Raw genomic sequence first — 17,067 nt, 5'->3', positions numbered from 1 at the left:
GCACCGGAAGCCGCCTCAGCGCTCAGCGGAAGTGGGCGGCGGCCGCTTCGAACGGCGGCGCGGGCGGCCGGGCCCGGCCATGGAGGCGGCGGCGGCGGCCTCGTGCCGGCAGCGGGCGCTGCTCCGCCAGGTGAGCGCGGCCCCGACCCCCTCCTTGCCCCCCACCCGGTCCCGCCGCACCCCCTCGACCCCCTGACGCTGTTTTGCCTCCCGCAGGTGCTGGGCTGGAGGCTGGCGGCCGCCGTCGCCTGGTCCGTGCTGCTGCTGCCCGCCTGCACCGCCGCCTTCGTGCTGCTCGGCCGCGCGCAGCCGCTCCGCCCGCTGCGCTGGATCGCCGGTGGGTGGCACGGGCACCACAGCTCCTCTGTGGGTTTTGTCCTGTCTCTGTGTTGGGCTCGGTCTCACGATGAGTAGGGGCTGCTTGGCATTGCCTTGCCCCTCTTTGTGCGTTGCTAAGTGTTGTGCAGGCTTTGAGATGTAAACTTCTGTGTTACTTACAACCACCAGAGCCGTGGCTTTCTCTAGGTAGCGATAACAAGCAAGTATATCCTTCAGAGAAAAAACATGAGGTGATAGAAGCAGCCCTCTGCTTTGAGTACTTGAATGCACTTCCCCTTTCCCCCATGGGCAACTGCTCCTTCCATGAAGAACTTCGGGTTCCTCTCATCATAATGCTTTGAATTTCAAGTGGAATTCCCAAAAGACCATGTTCAATGTGGGGGACTCTCTCCCTCCAGTGTACGCCCATAAAATTAAGGGAAGTATTTAGCTGGAAGTTTGATACCTGTGAGCAGTGAGTTGCTTGAGGCAGAGAGACTTGATTTCTTTTCCCCTTTGAAAATATAAAGGCCTGAAAGACATCTAAAAAAATATCACTTTGTCAGGAGTTTCTTATCTTCCTGGTGTGTATCTTCCTTCACTCTGTTAAATGTCTGTTAATGTCACTGCTTTGTTACTGCAATTTTCTGAGCCATAATTGTTTTCTTCTTATTTTAGATTCCTTCAATGATTTGTATACTTCGTACGTCATCTTTTGTATCCTCCTCATGTCTGTGGTGATACTAGTAATAAGCATCTTCAACGTTGAATTCTATGCAGGTGGGTTGTACACATTGCTGAACTCGCTATAAAATCTGCCTTAAAAGGGATGGCCGTTTAAGGGATTTGCGTTTACATTCAGTGTACTTAGCACTGACAGATTTCTTTATAAATTAATGTAGGGAGAAGCTATTTTTATCAGTATTTTTATCAGTAACCACTGAAAATTCACTTTTGGCTTTTATTTACAGTTGTGCCATCGATACCGTGCTCCCGATTAGCGCTGATAGGAAAAATTATTCATCCTCAGCAAGTTATCCATTCAGCTGTTCATGCTGTAATGGGAATGCTGGTTGCTTGGTGCGCTGCGGTTATGACAAAAGGGAAGTTCCAGTTTCTTGCTGTGCCCTGCACACCTTCAGAAAGGTAATCGTGAGTGTTAAGGGTAAATTATGCAAAGAATTTATGTTGTAAAGTGCATTTACTGATGGCCTTTATTTAAATAGAAGGCTAAAATTTGAGTGCTATCAAAAAAGAGCAAATCATTTGTTGATGTCCTTTAAAATAGGCTGCTGCCTAACTTTTATTATAAATATTGTGATGCGTAGAGAGATAACCGGGCCAGAAAAACGGAATTGCTGGAACTGTTAATGGAAAGTTGAACAATGACAGAATGGTTATTTGAACTGATTCTCAGTCTTCTGGTTGATGTGATGTACTAAATATAAGAAACATCCTTGTACATAAATTACAAAATTAGGTAGTGGGAGTTTTACTTTAGGAAAAAAAAAACTTACTGAGATATCATCATGTGTACTGATCAGGAGAGTAAAATTGAACTTCTGATTCAAACTTCTGAAGATTAGAATTACTACTTATTTTTTAAGGTTTGATTTAATATTAACTTCTCTATTTTAGCCCAGAAAATGCTGTTCCTCAGATGTGCCTAAATGAGTATCACCTCTTTTTTCTGCTTTCTGGAGCTTTCATTGGATACAGTTACAGCCTCTTGTATCTTATTAACAATATGAATTATTTGCCATTTCCAATTATACAGGTAAGAGATTTAAACACCTTTGCAGAAAGACATGTCTAAGTGAAACTGACAAAAAAAGCCTTGTTTTTTTTCTTTTTTTTTAAATATGGCTGGACCAGCTGTCGGCAAACTTTCACTAATAGATGAAGCGTGTACTCACATAGCTTCAGATGCCAGTGGTGTTCACCTTCCTTCTTCCTGCTCAGCACCTTTCAAATGAACATAGAAATCCAGACTGACAGAGCCCCTCTGTTGTGTGTTGAAAGCTGATTAAGGTTGATCACTGCGGAAAGTGAGCTGCTGAAAACAGAGAATATCCACAAACTGATCATTAACTTCAGGATTTGACAATAAGGGTCACCTAAAAGCTGCAAATCATGAGTATTAAAAAAAAAAATAAATCAGATGTAATTTAAAGTCTAAAGAGCATATAGAATTTTGCTTAAAACTCAACATCCAAAGCTATTTCATGTGTGTGCTGCTATGAAACAGGAATTGCATTAATTCCTTCAGAGGTGCCTCTAGCAGTTCTGAAATCTTACCAGGGAGAAGTGAAAACTTCTCACTGCGCTTGTGAAACATCAGCTCAGAAATATTTCTTCTGTTCATGTAGTCCCAGCAGCCGCTAACTTTGCATGATTCCTAGATTTACAGTCCAACCAATTTGGCAAAATGTGCCTTTAAACAAGGTTGGTTGTACTGGTGGAACACGTTTTAGTCAATCTGTAACCATTTGGTTTGTCAGCACACCGAGCATCATTTTGGTGATGGCTCTAGTTAGTATTTTTTAGAATTGTATTATTCAAATATTATTTCTTTTTTCTGTAAATGCAGCTTAGCTGAATAAAAAATAAAATTGCTTTTGCTTTGTTTACATACAGTGTCAGACAGGTTGCTTTGTTCTTTTGGAAAGATGCAATTTGTTTGCACGGAGAAAGGCATCAGTATTACACCGCTGTTGCTGCTTGGAGGATTACTGACAACATAACTCAGATATCTGAATTTTCCCGGTGTTTTAATGGAACACTTGTTTATCTAACCTGAAATCTAGCAGATGAAATGTCCCTGTTTTTTGTTTTGCATTAGGCAGCTTTTTAAATTGTTTCCCATTGTATACAGCCACTTTTTCCCTATCCTTTGTTTTCATACTGCTACAAGGAAAGGGATGAAAACTAGAGAAAATTATAAAATGACAGAAATAGCCTGGGAGAATAAGTAGTGCTTAGCATTGCCTTAACCTATTTTTAAAAAAATTGTCTAGACTGCGAGTGTTTAAGTACAGTGTCTTTTTTTTTTTTTTTTTTTTTTTTTTTTTTTTACCGTTTCATTGCCTTGTTGTGAATGCAGAATATTAAACTAATGTTTTTGTTTTTAGCAATACAAGTACTTACGTTTCAGAAGATCTTTGCCTCTCCTCGTTAAACACAGTTGTGCGGAATCGCTGTATTTGGTCAGAAACTTCTGTGTCGCATATTACTTTTTTGGTAAGGATTCCTAAGTTCTCTAATTTTTTTTAATTCCTGTATTTTTGAAAACTGAGTATTTCAGGCAGGCATTTTATGCTATTTTTCAGCCCCTCAAGTAGCTTGCTGCAGGTATAGAGGCTTATTTAAGCAAAGAGATGTAACAGCTCTCTAAAATGGTGAGAAAAGGCACAGTGCTCATACACTAGTATTAATTCTTAAAGCATCTTAGAATTTTGTTTAGTATCTGAGAAATGTTTCTTCTCCAAGGAGATTAGCACCTTCTGTAAGGATTTCTTATCTAGTTGGTAACACTGTAAGAATGTGACAGTATTCCATGAAGACAGTGGGGAACAGTAATTTTCTAGCCTGAAAATCTGTGGTTTTGGACACTGTGCTGAAACATTGGTCTTCCTCCAGAGGATTGTCTCTGGTTGGTCTCTTCAGTGAGGGAAGGCTCACTACAGGCAGCTGTGAAATAACTCGCACAGAGCTACCAAACTAACCAGCGAGCATTTTACAGGTCTGCGTTTGAAAACCTGGCTGCTGTTTTTGTGTCTGTCCTGATCTGTGTCAAAAAGATCATAGACCTGAAAATACTCAAAAAGATCCCAAAGTGCGAATGAAAAATTTTGTTTTCAACTGTAATTTATATTCCCTTTTTTCTTTAAATATTCCTAAATTTTCTATAACATGGATAAATATCTCCATGCCTTGGCCTGCTCCTTCCATTGCCTGGTGTTGGGAATGCAGTCTTAAAGCTGAACCCGACATACGGGCAGTGGCTATGACTTCAATGTATGTTTTTACTATTTTAAAGCAAAAATTAGCGCTTTTGTTCTATTTCTAAATACATTTTTTATTATTGGGAGAAACCTGGGGAGAAAAAAAGCAATATGCCTCCCTTCTGAGTCCAAAATTTATTCTTTAAAATTATAGTGAATAATCTATGCTAATGGGGATGATTGGGCTGGACATCCTAAAAATCTTTTTTTTTTTTTTTTGTTATGGTTGTAGTTATAGTCCTAAATAATGTAAAAGTATGCTAGAATTGTTTCCATTATATTTACGTTGGGGGTAAATTACAATTATAGTGCATTTCTATCAATTTCCACTCTCTTAAAAGCACTCTGCTGCTGCCTGAGCTGTGGTGAGAATTAGTATTAATTAATGTTAGCCCTCTTTTGTTAGGGAAGAAACAGAAATAATTCCACTGCTGAGAAGCTAGCAAGAAAACTCGAAATAAGATCTACATCTCACTGTAAATTTGCTGTCCCGAAGCCTTGTCTCATTCTCTTGTTCCTATTTTTTAGAAAAACAAAACAAAGAAAACCCAAAGGCAGATTGTTGTCTAGTGCACACATGTTACGAGGCCATTCTGTCTCTATACATGCATTCTACTTTGATCTTTTTTTTGGCCTGTTTGTGTACGTTTGTCAGTGTTTTACTTGTTTCAGTGTTCTGTTTTTGTTGTTTTGTATTTTTTCTCCCCTAGGTTATATCCCAAAAGTATGGATAAGTACCACAATGGATCTTCACATAGACAGGTGGGTAACACATTGTGCTTACAGCACTTACAGGAGAATATTGCCAACAGCTCCCTTTCCTAGAGTAGTCCAGCGTAGCAACTTGGTTTTTCTTTGCAACTTTTTTTTTTTTTTTTTGTGTTTAGTAGGATTCTGTTCCTCACTTCCCAGTGCAGAACTTGGGGAGCACTGGAAGCTTCTGAAATAAATCCAAAGAAAGCCAACCCACCCCCCAGCAGGAATCATCTTACAGATGGTCGTTAAGAGATCCTCTTTGATAATCTTTATTTTCATAAACCTAAAAGAGGCTGATCTCTCCCAATCTCACATGTGTTTTATCTGCTTCTGTGTATTTTTAGCATATTTGCATTTTAAATTTGGCTATCATTTCTCTTAAAATGGGGAAGCTGGAGCTCTTAGTACCTTAAGTGACTGTGGCCATTAATACTTTAGTATTAATTTTTCCTTAATTTCAGTAATTTTAGTTTAATTTAATCAGTTACTGAAAAATTAAAGAAATGGGATCCCATAGCATCTTTAAGAAACTTTTTGGAGGAAAAGAAAAAGGCAACTACAATAGCATCAATTGCAAGAATACAGGTTACTATAGCTGTCTTCCGTAATAAAAATATTTGTATCTTCTCGATGTTTTCTCTGCAGTAAATTGCATCCCCTTGACACTCTGAGTGGCTTACTGGACCTCTCTTTGTTCTACCATACCTGGTTATGTGGTGCATTTCTCCTGATTACCTGGTACATTGCCTGGTTACTCTTCAAGATCTATGCTACAGAGGTTAGTATGTGGTGACAATGCCGAAGGTATAATACAGTGCTTCACAGATACTCTTTTTTTCAAAGAAGTATCTTTGTACTTCATAGAAACTGCCCCATGTTCTTTGTCCTCTTTGGGTGTCAGGATGCTGTGCCAGCACAGGGCCCTTTAACGCCTGGCAGAACTTGTTAGCTTGGTCTCTGCATATGTTCCCATGCCGTGATTTTGTATTTGAGTGTGAGCCTATCCAAAGACTTGTGACAAACAGCTGCAGGTTACATGGGAAGATAATATATCCAGGAAACACATAACTCTCAATCCAATTTCTCAATAGAAAAGAGAAGAAAATGATGTCAGTGTTCTCTGAGCTAAGCTCTGGAAATGTCAAATTTCAACAAGCCATCAAAATCCACAGTTCTCCTAAGCAGAGACATGTTAATAGAATTCAGGCCGCAGTATTAAAATAGACTTCAAGCAATCTTGGGAATTAATACATTTTTGCTTTTTCATTCAATCATTGTTACAAATTAATATGGCTAAAAAAAGATCATTTAAATATATAATGAATCTTATTAAAAATAAATCAGATGGTGATGGGGGGTAGTGGGGTGAGGAGAAAGTCTTGCCAGCAGAGAATTGGGGTTTTGATATTTGGCTAACCCAGGTATTTCTTTGTAAGAATAGAGGAAAATGTGTTCATCTAACTTGGATTTTTTTTTTGAAAACTTCCTTAAACTGCGTATCAGTTGGAAAACTAGAGAAGTTTAAATCCCTGGCCAACGTACTGTATGAAGCACTCTTAAGGGATGAAAGGTTACACAGTGCTTCTTGGAGTATTAGCTTTAATTTTAAAAGGTCTCTGTTGTGATTATATGTGGAAAAAACTATATGTTGTGATTATACATGGAAAAATTACCAACAAGTCAAGCATAACTGCTATAATGATGTCAGAATCTGTAGACAGCTGAACAGAAGCTCTGATGTGTGAACAACCTGTTTCAGAGGATAATAGTTGAAGTGCCAGTGGACGTTGTAAGTCATTAATTATTGTATCAGTTACAAAAGTATGGAAAAGAAAAGAAGCATCCAGTTGTGAAGGTATAAAATGGATGTTGCCCTTTTGACTGTTGAACAAAAGATAAGCTGACTCGCCTGAAATTTTTGATTAGCTGAAAACACTTCCAGAGCTGTTTGCAAATGGTTGCAGTGTGTTAACTGAAAAGGCAGTAAAGGTGTAAACTTAGATCAGTTCTACGCAAAATCACTTTATTAACCCTTTGAAAGCAATTGCTATTATAAATTTCCATTTTGTAGTTGGAAAGGGAAGAGGAGAAAAAACAATGGTCTGTAATACAAGTTCAGTGACGTGGGACAGACAGGTAATCTGTGCCCAAACTCGTTCATGTTTAGTAGTATTAAAAAGATGAAATATTTGATAAAACTTTTAAGCACTGTACTTTACATTTTAAACAATGTAGCTGCAAGATCAGAAACTAATTTGTCAAATCACAGAATGTGGATGTCATGGCTAAGAATTTCTTAGTGTATCAGTGAAACAGTGTAAGAGAGGAACTGTAAAGTCTTTCATTATTTGATGAGGAAACCCCTCTGGTTTTCAGCATATTGGTTACACTATACAAGACAGATGTATAGTGTAGATTTGTCTTGTTTCTGTGTGTGGTGTTACTAGATTTTTTTTTTTCCCCAGACATGTATTCTAGAGTACTGTTGTAGCAATATGATGCACCTAACTATATGGATACGTGGAAGGTATTTGAAGATAAATATAGTTGGATTTTCTAAGACTGCGGTTTTAAATGTAAAGAGTAGACTTCTTTTCTTGCTGTTTCTGTTAAGTTTCAAAGCTATTTTACAGGAAGTTGAAGCAATTGTGTATGTGCTTTTGTAGTTCATCATTCCTCTAACAAGTAGCGGCTCAGGTGTGGTGTTTCATAAACTTTTTTCCTTACGTTTTGCTCTGAATAACACAGCTTCTGATGTTTATATTCAGACACATCATTTTCCTGTTCAGCCAACTTTTGCTGAGGAGACAGACCAGTGCCTGCCTAAAATCTTAAACAGCAACCCTCCCCTGATTATAAAGGTAAGTGGTCTTCCACCATCTTCCTGGACAGATGTGTGCTAGGAAGGTGATTGTGAAACTGTGATCTTCTGTGTAGCAGTTACTTTAACTGCGGCACCAGTTCTTAGTTCTTTAACACTCAACAAGGCAGTTTCACTTGGTGAAAACTTGGTTAGTAGTGACATCTGCTGGTGCTCACTATGCTGTACTACTTTTAGCCAGACTAAAAGACAGACTACTTTAATTAGAGGTGAGATGTATTTGTCTGCAACAAATGTGCTAGTTTGAACTGATGATAATACAAAAGGTTAAAAAAAAATATATTTTTTTGTTTTAATTTTTTCAGCTTTGGGTCTCTGTCAAGTAAACAGGAATTTTGTCATAGCTTTGTACACTTCTAACGTTTTGCCCCTACTGCTTACGTTTGAGTTCTAACATGTGATCTCTCTTGAAATTAAAAATTATTTCCATATTTCTGTTGGGAATTGAGATTTTTTTTCTGAAAAGACAGTAATACAAAAACAACTGAAATCTGTGAGTAAAGGAGAAGAATTTTGGTCTGTCTGTGGTAGACATTAATCAAATTTATTGGTTATAATTAAATAAAATTGACCTCATGTAAGAAGCATCACATAAATGAAGGTAATATTCTGCACGTGGAAGTTCCATACTTAATGATTATATGGATCTGTGATAAAACTAAAGGTATAATAAGCTGCAATTCGTTTGAATTCTGTTTTAAGCTTTGTGTTATCAAAGGATCTGTGGGGAAGAATTCAGCACAGCACAGTCTACTTTATAATCTCAGCAGTTACTGAAGTGTCTAGCTTATAATTGGGTCTTGCATAGTGAGAGAAATCTGGCTGTCATTGGACTGCCGCGTTAACTACTTAATTACATGAAGAAAGCAGTATTAGGTTTTGTACTGTATGGCACGCTGCAGCTGAGCTCTGGCTTGCTAAAGCTGTTCTGTCTTCAGACTTCTGAGCTCCTTCTGTCTGCGTTGTTAGCTGTTAAGATTAAAAAAAAAAATTAAAAAAAAAATAGTGTGGTAGGTCATTTTTAAAGAACGGTAAAGTTCTCTGAAGCTCTATTCAGTAGCTCCATCCAAAGTGGTTCCAGGGACATGACAGTCCTTTGCTGCCTCTTTTTTTCTTGTCACTGTGCTGGTTTTAGTCTTTGTAAACTTTGTCTCCATTAGCGATTGTATTTGTTTGTGGAACTACAGTTTTTAAGGAACCCACTTGGACTTTGTGTGAACTAAAACGTTTTCCTTTGCAGTTCTTAGCCTTACAAGACTTGATGCTGCTTTCCCAGTATTCCCCCGTTCGACGGCAGGAAGTCTTTAGCCTTAGTCAGCCAGGTAATTACAAAAGCGCTCTCATGTTGATTCTTTTTTTTTTTTTTTTTTTTTTTTTAATGCTAGTTGATGCTTTGACTAGTCTTTTTTTTTGAATGCTATGATGTATGCTATGTAAGCTGGAAGACCTCATAAGTAAAAGCATTTCTCTGATGCTTGTTCCAAAAGAATGCTTAATTACCTGTATTCATATTGTTTCATCTACTAAACTCAATAAATATCGGTCCCTGTTGTTTGATTTAAATGACAGCCATGAGGAAACACAGGTCTTAAAGTATTGAAAGCAGGGTCCTCTTGACATCACCAATCAAATAGTCTAAACTGAGTAATCTAACAGATGTGTATGTAAGCCTAATGGTCAGATGTGAGATTAAATTGAGCATAAATAATGAGTCACCACTGGAGTTTTGAAAGCAAACAATGGCTATGATTCTAATTAGTACACAAGCCTCTTGCTATATACAAAGATAGGGCAGAGAAGGGCAAGTGAAACTGCCTAAAAGACTTCAAAAACTTTATGGCACCTCATCAGGAATTCTGATGTTTGCACTACTTCAGAATTGTTTACCATCACCATTGGTATCACTTGGTTCATTTTAGTTGTTTGGCAGATTTCAAATCTGATGGGCCAAACTGCCTGCATTTTCCACTTGCTTAATGGGTTTTGCCGAAGTCTTCTTTAGAGTTACTCATTGACAGGGAGTAGAATCTGTCCGTGTTTTCATTTTCCTTTCAGTATAAATAAATGGTCACAGTGAAAACACTGTGGCTTTTCAGAAATTGAATGGTGCTATGGTCTTTGAAGCTTAAGTTGAGAGCAAATGTGCACTGTCAGAATAGATGCAGTGATGAACATCAGGATCAAACATGCCTACTGCATTTCATTTTGTCTGCATACTGCTAGGTGGGCACCCTCACAACTGGACTGCAATATCAAGGGAGTGTTTGAGTCTTCTAACCGATCTGACCCAGCGGCTGATCGCACAGCAGGAAGCTGCAGCAGCAAATGGGAGAGCAAAACAGCAAGCAGGAGAGATGAAAGTACTTCCACAGACTCCAGGTATTGTGAGGAGATGCTCGTAAGAGTTTATAAAGCATGGAAATACCTATGCATTACACATAGGTATGTTAATGGGAATTAAATTATATGGAAAAATGAGTAGTGGGGTTTTCTGCAAATAAATGAAACAATAAAAACAAACACTTCCCACCCACAGTTTCATTTCAATTATTCTTGTTGCAATAACCCCAGAATAAATGGAGAACTTTGAAAGAGCATGCTTGCTTGGTTTGCTTTGTGCGACGTGTTCAATACAGTGTATTTTTCCACACTTGCGTTAATTAAGAAAGTAACTATCGCAATTCAAGTAAGTGGTTGAGCCTAGTACAGGGAGAACTTCAGTCTTGCCAAGAAAGGTTTATAATTTGTGTGGCTGTTCTTGTGATTAGTTTAAGATGGTAAAATTGCTCTTTGTTTTGTTGTTATAGGGACTTTGAATATGTTCATGCAATTTACCGAGTATCACGGTAGTGAAAGAAAAGCCAGTTTGACCTGAGTGAGCTGTGTGCGGTTGGCAGGCATTTGGGGTGTTTCACATGACGGACTCAGGCATCGTTCCTGGCAGCAGAGCTGTGTTAGCACGAGAGCTGCCAGGTAACCGAATCCCGTAGCAGTCAGTGCCTGGGACACAAGTATGCTCCTGTCCTGGGAGCAGCAGGGAATTGTTGGCACGTCAGAGATGGATTTCTTCTAGTGCTGCTGTTGCCTTGGAATTTGACACTGACGTGTCTTTCTAACTCACCAAGCAGAATCAGGAAGAATTGGCATTCTTATGTAGACATTGTCCTTAAGCAGCTTTGTTTTCTGGTACTTAATACTAAAAGTACACTTTACGTTGATACACACCAGCACATAGTAGTGCTAGTTAACAATGGGGGGGAGGTCCAGAAAGATCTTCTCCCTTAACTGATGAACTTTTAAAATGCTTCATACTCATGTTGATTTTTACTACTTTGCAAGACCACAGTGGGAACAATGTCTGTTAATGAAAATTCTGACAATACAGAAGCTGTTGAAATAGCAATCAAATAGCAGACCCATTACCTATTGCACACGAGCCAGCCTGTTTGTTTACACGCAGTGTGTTTGTGTTGTCAGGAGCTGCGGTGACAGAAGACATGCCATTCCAGTCACAGAGATCTAACGTCATTCACAGAGCCTCCATGGCATCCCTGGTTAAATCGCCCCTAATACCTTCAAAGACATCACCTGGGTCTGATATCGGCTCTCCTTTCAGTTCACCTGCTTTAACCTCCAAGGTGGGAATTCTGGATTTAAACTCACCTTGGCACGGATCAGTCCAAAGTCCTCATGTTATGAGAAGGGGACCAAAGCTGTGGACATCAGGATCAGGTAGACACTTTTCCACTCCACTTGTCCTTAGCCTTCTAGTCATAGCTATAGCAAATGTCAGTACAGATGTATCTCTTTAGGACTAAAGTGACAGCAACTGCTTTTTTGAAGAAACTGCATTTCTCTTGTAGGTCTGCAAATGAATGGTTCCCACCACGAATCCTTCCCAGTGGTCTCTCTTGCAAGAGTTGGCAGTGAGGCGGTACAGCCCAGCTTTATTTACACATGGCTTCAGAACAAGCAAGAACAGGTAGAGTAAGAGTTGCAGCACAGATATAAGTTACAGCCAGCACAGCTTAGGTGTTCCCTCTGCTGAAAGAACTTTTCATTTTTTTTGAATGAACACTTCCTTCTCTAATTATCTTATATAACTTAATAAAAAAACCTTTCCCCCCACACCCAATTCTTTTTTACTATGGAAAAAAATAGTAGAGTTGAGGAGGTCCAACTGTGCATACCTTCAGATAAATGCAATATTTTTAATCTTCTGTTTCTTTTCAGATAAAAAACTTCTTGTCAAGACGAGCGCTGATAATGTATTTCTTCAGCAAGGTAGTCATGGGCTTGTTTTGTGACTGAGCAGCATGGTCTATAAATGAACAAGCAGATGGGATCTGCTTTGTCATTGTGCTTCTTACACGTAGCAATGATTATAAAATGATATCTTTTTAATTTAAGGCTTTCCATATGTACACTGTTGTTTTTACTGTGAGATTCACACACCAAGTGCTACGACGAGGGGAAATAGTGGAGTGGCTCAGTTTAGTGGTGGACTTGTCAGTAGTAGGTTAAAGGTTGGGCTAGATGATCTTAGGGGCCTTTTCCAACCTGAATGATTCTGTGACTGATTCCTACTGCAGTAGGCATTCTATACACGCATAAAATAATCCAAATACTTGTTTAAACTAGGCTGTTTATAAACTGCACTTTGCTTAAAGTATTGTGTAGTAAAACACAAGTGAGAACATAAAAATGCGATTGTTTCTGTATGCTAATTGTTAGATGGTATGGCCTCTAGTTAAAGTTAGAATCCAGTTAATTTCTTTCCGTCAGTTAATTTTATTTTTGTGGAATATTGGGAATTTCTCATTTTGAAATAGTCGTACTAACCTAACTACTGCCTTTCAGGTGCACTGGAGAGCTTAAACTAAACCTGCATAGCATTTATGCAGAAAAACAAATGAGCATTGCTCTTCACATAATTGAACAAGATTCAGTTAAGTTTTACAGAAGCACTCTCCTCTACAGTAGATCTTTGTTTTTCATAGTTGTAAATGTTTCCTGCAAGCAAAGCTCATATTTTTATATGCAGATTTTTTCTGTGCATGTGAGAATGACTCATGCTTACGTGTACAGCAGTGTTTTCTGATCAGTTAGATTGAAATGGAGACTAAATCAAATAAGACCATGCAATAGGAATGGAGGGGTTATATTGCTTATTTAGCCCTTGGAAGCTTGTTAGCTAATATGCTTTAATTTTTTTTTGGTAGTTCCAATTTGTAGCTATTGTTTTGTGGGCAGCTCCTGCCACAAAAAAACTGATTTATTGAAAGATCAGATTTTTCTATGCGTTCCTGAAAGTTTGTTAGCCTTGCGGATCTTTTCTGAGGGAGGTGACCCTGTCAAATGTCTAATACCTTAATTGAAACCTGCCATGTTGGTGACACTGCACTCAGAATGCTTTGCTTTCTTCTCAGCATCCAGAGGCTTCCATCCAAGCTGTTTTCTCCGATGCCCAAATGCACATCTGGGCGTTGGAAGGTAAGCAGTTTCTGTTCCCAGCTTTTCTGCACCTTTAGTTTGTTCTGTAGAGCTTTGGTAGCAATTCCTGAACTTGATTTCTGTTGCTTCTCTCCAACATGAATCTCTTTTACATTAGTTTCAGTAATAAACTTACGATGTTTTTAGGAATTAAACCTTCTGTAAAAAGGGTCTGAATTTTTCTCTTGTTAATCACAGAGAGTGGGGGGAGGGAGTGATGGAGGCACTTAAGTAATAAATTAAAAAATAATTGGGAAGAGATAGTCCAGAGAGACTTAAAATAACAGTGAGTATGCGGTTGCACAACAGGATTTTCTTGTTTGTTTCAAAGTCAAGAGCAAACACCAGTGTTTATGGAATCTTTTATAGTATTAGACTGTGCAAACATTGATCAGCTTCCTAGGTTAGATGTTTTATGGGCAGATAAGACAGGCTGTGCCAGACTGAAGGTGATGAGCCAAGAAATACAGTTCTCGGATGAGAATAATACCTACAGCTTCACAAATGAGTGGGAAGTGCTATCTGTGTTGTAACAGGGGCCAAGGGGCTAGGCTGTACAATTTAAAAAATATGATAAAGTAATAAACCAAGAAGGGGAAGCTAAATCCAGATTTCCCTTCAGAGTAGTAAAGTTCTTGTACAAGCTGAACAGAAAACTAAATGATCCAGAAATGTTTCTGTATAGCTGGGATTGTGAAACAGGTTTTGTCTTTTGGCTGATGTCAGGTACAGTTCCGATTAGAGGAGTACAAAGGGAGCCAATCCTCTTTTAAAATTTCTTATTTACCATATCACTTCATTTATTAATCTCAAGCAACTGTACAGCCATCAAACCAGTGTCTGATTTAGTCCTGAAGCAAGTCAAAGCTGAGGTGCCTGTTACTTGCCTGTAGTCTTAAGAATTCCACCACATTAATAGAATCTTCAGGCAAAAATGTGATTTTTGTAAATGGTTCGCAGGTTGAGAGTCCTGTAATTATAATGAACTTTTTTTCTCTCCCCAAAGGTCTGTCTCATCTGGTAGCAGCTTCCTTTACAGAAGACCAATTTGGAGTTGTTCAAACGACACTGCCAGCTATCCTGAATACTCTACTGACGCTTCAGGAGGCGAGAACCATTAACTGTTCCTTACCACTGAACAAGTTTATTACAGGAGAAGGAGTTTTGTTAATTTTATATTTGACCAATCATAACATTAAAGTTGTCACTGCCATAAACGGCTTCTCATCTGCAGTTAACCTAAACAAAACAGCTAGTAGCCACTATGCTCAATATGGAACAGATGAATAAAAACCTCGTTAGATTTATGAAATGTAGAAGCCACATTTTTTTTTTTTACTGGAATTGTTCACTTAAAAATAAGTGGTGCAAAGTGTTCAGTTAAACCTTGTTTCAGGGATGCAGCAAACTTACTATATTTTAAGCATAGTTAGGGCTTCATCTTTAGTTGCTGTACACAATTCCTTGTGCAACCCGGAGCATTTGGAGATACTGCAAATTACAGGAGATAAGATCAGCGTGGTGTTTCTCTACTAACACTAAGGCATTACTGAAATTGCTCAAATTATCGAGGTTTGGAAAGGAGTATTAAAAAAAACAAACAGATGTGTTTTCAAGGCATGCATGTCTTATTGGAATACACATTTTATACTTCCTTAATGGAGGAGATTCTTGGAAAGAATGTTGAGGTTATTGAAGCTCTTTGGTGTAAGTCATTTATTCCAAGATCCAGCACTGGGGGGAAGGAAAGGGGAATGCAACTTTTTTTTTTTTTTTTTTTTTTTTTTTTTGTAAGGAAACATATAATAAAGAACAGCAATGGTTTTGTACTGCAGTGTGTGTGCTGTGCTTAGCTTTTAAGACTCATAATCAGAGACTCTTATTTCACAGAGCATGTTTCTGTGCTCATATTGATGGCCTAGAAATGAAAGGTCTTAAATACAAAGCTTGATCCTAGATGCATATCTTAGTGAATTTCTGAACTCGTGCTTCTTTTTTTGTTCTTTATTTAACATAGACATGTTGCTAGTTCTGTTATAAAGTAATTAAACAGATGAAATAAGCTCATCTATGTTTTTTTCTCAATTAGGTTGTAGACAGACACTTCAAACTGCCTCATGTTTCCAGCAAACCTCCCAGGATCTCGGGAAGTCTGGTGGACACATCTTACAAAACGCTAAGATTTGCACTTAGAGCATCTCTGAAAACAGCGCTGTACCGGATAACTACTGTCTTTGGAGAACACTTAAAGTAAGAACTGCTTCATGATTCCTTGCTTGCTAAATTTAGTTCAGTTAAACCTTACTGTAGAACCTAAAAAAAAATGGATATTTGTGCAAGAATCCCTTTAGGACATTATTCTGACATGGTGTTCTAGTACTTTTTGGCTTGGTCAACCTTACAAAATTACTGCATAGATATATGTTCCATGTTAGAAATTTCACCAAAGATTTCTGGGCAGATGTTTAGTGATTTTTTTCATGAACTCTTTAGATGTGGTTCATGAATACCACTCATTTAATAAATTGTAGCTGTTGAAAAGAAAGTAAATCAGCTAGAGACAAATATCTGTTTAGCGGGGAGAGAATTCTAAGAAACCTGTGGAGCCCCCAAATAATCAAATTCCCACCCTTCTTGGTTGTCTGATTCAGCTGCTGTCACAGTAGGCAGACTCTTAGACTTGGCCTAAATATGTGGGACTGAAACATCCTTCAGAACCTGCCCATCTCTGTGGGGATGAAACGTCACTCAGTTTGGAAGCACTAGATGTATGGGAGAGATCATTTTTGAGAGATTCTTTCTTAAATGATTCTTGCAAGGTAAACAATTGCTCATGAAGCTGAATCACAGAAAGTTCATATTGGATATTAGGAAAAGGTTTATTCATCAAGGGGCCATTTGGGCACTGGAAAAGGCTTCAAGCCTGCTGGAGTTCAAGAAGCATTTGGACAACGCTCTCAGATGCATGGTTTAATTTTAAGTCGTCCTTTGTGGAGCCAGGAGATGAATGATCCTTGTGGTTCCCTTCCAATTCAGGATGTTCTGTCAGTATATGATTCCGTGATTTACATGGCTAAAGAAATGGATGAGGTTTCTGAGGACAAGTGTCTTTCAGTAGTGAAAGCTGTTGGGGTTAAGAACTGACACTTTTAATTATTAATATCTACCTTTGTTTCTTTTTCTTGGAACGTGGTTTTTTCATACAGCTGGGTTTTCTAAATTTCAGCTCAAGTGTAGTTGTTTATTTCAATGTATACTTAGTTTTGGCTTGAGGTTTTATTTTGTGGTGTATTAATTTAATGTAAAACCTTATGTTCTGTGTTTTCTTTTTTAGTGCAGTGCAAGTGTCTCCAGAACATAAGAAAAGACTTCAGCAGTTCTTGGAATACAAAGAATAAACAACAGATTTTGATACAGCTACAGTTGGTTCAATACTCTTGGTAAGAAGAAGGTGGAACTACTGAGCTGTTTTATCGTGGCTTTTTGGAAAAGCACGTAGAAGCACGAGTTGCAGAATAAAACTCTTAAAGTTGTAGAAAATGTTTCAGTCTTGGATCGGTTCGTCTTTTGTACAATAAAATGTTTTAAAATTCATCTTGCCTTCTTTTAATATCT

General features: G+C 38.3%; 1 protein-coding gene across 1 annotated transcript; it reads left to right on the top strand.

Moving 5' to 3' along the window:
• Nucleotides 1-9: 9 nt before the first annotated feature.
• NDC1 (NDC1 transmembrane nucleoporin) lies at nucleotides 10-17,040 on the top strand. Its single transcript, XM_082766449.1, has 18 exons — nucleotides 10-130; nucleotides 217-337; nucleotides 997-1,098; nucleotides 1,290-1,464; nucleotides 1,957-2,095; nucleotides 3,450-3,558; nucleotides 5,033-5,084; nucleotides 5,724-5,856; nucleotides 7,847-7,939; nucleotides 9,200-9,281; nucleotides 10,183-10,338; nucleotides 11,437-11,691; nucleotides 11,823-11,941; nucleotides 12,193-12,243; nucleotides 13,389-13,452; nucleotides 14,459-14,559; nucleotides 15,542-15,702; nucleotides 16,787-17,040. Exons 1-18 carry the CDS (start codon nucleotides 80-82, stop codon nucleotides 16,848-16,850), a joined length of 2,028 nt encoding a protein of 675 aa, XP_082622575.1. The 5' UTR covers nucleotides 10-79; the 3' UTR covers nucleotides 16,851-17,040.
• Nucleotides 17,041-17,067: the final 27 nt, after the last annotated feature.

Source organism: Aythya marila (assembly GCF_965140915.1).
Source record: "Aythya marila genome assembly, chromosome: 8".
In the NCBI taxonomy this organism is placed as follows: Eukaryota; Metazoa; Chordata; class Aves; order Anseriformes; family Anatidae; genus Aythya; species Aythya marila.
Note: the sequence above shows the minus strand (reverse complement) of the source record. Positions and strands in the feature narration are given on the sequence as shown.

Excerpts from the sequence above, each read along its gene's own strand:
- NDC1 (XM_082766449.1), top strand. The coding sequence starts at position 80 with ATGGAGGCGGCGGCGGCGGCCTCGTGCCGGCAGCGGGCGCTGCTCCGC. Across the intron at positions 2,096-3,449 it reads TGCCATTTCCAATTATACAG|CAATACAAGTACTTACGTTT; the intron begins GTAAGAGATTTA and ends TTTTGTTTTTAG. Across the intron at positions 11,942-12,192 it reads TTCAGAACAAGCAAGAACAG|ATAAAAAACTTCTTGTCAAG; the intron begins GTAGAGTAAGAG and ends GTTTCTTTTCAG.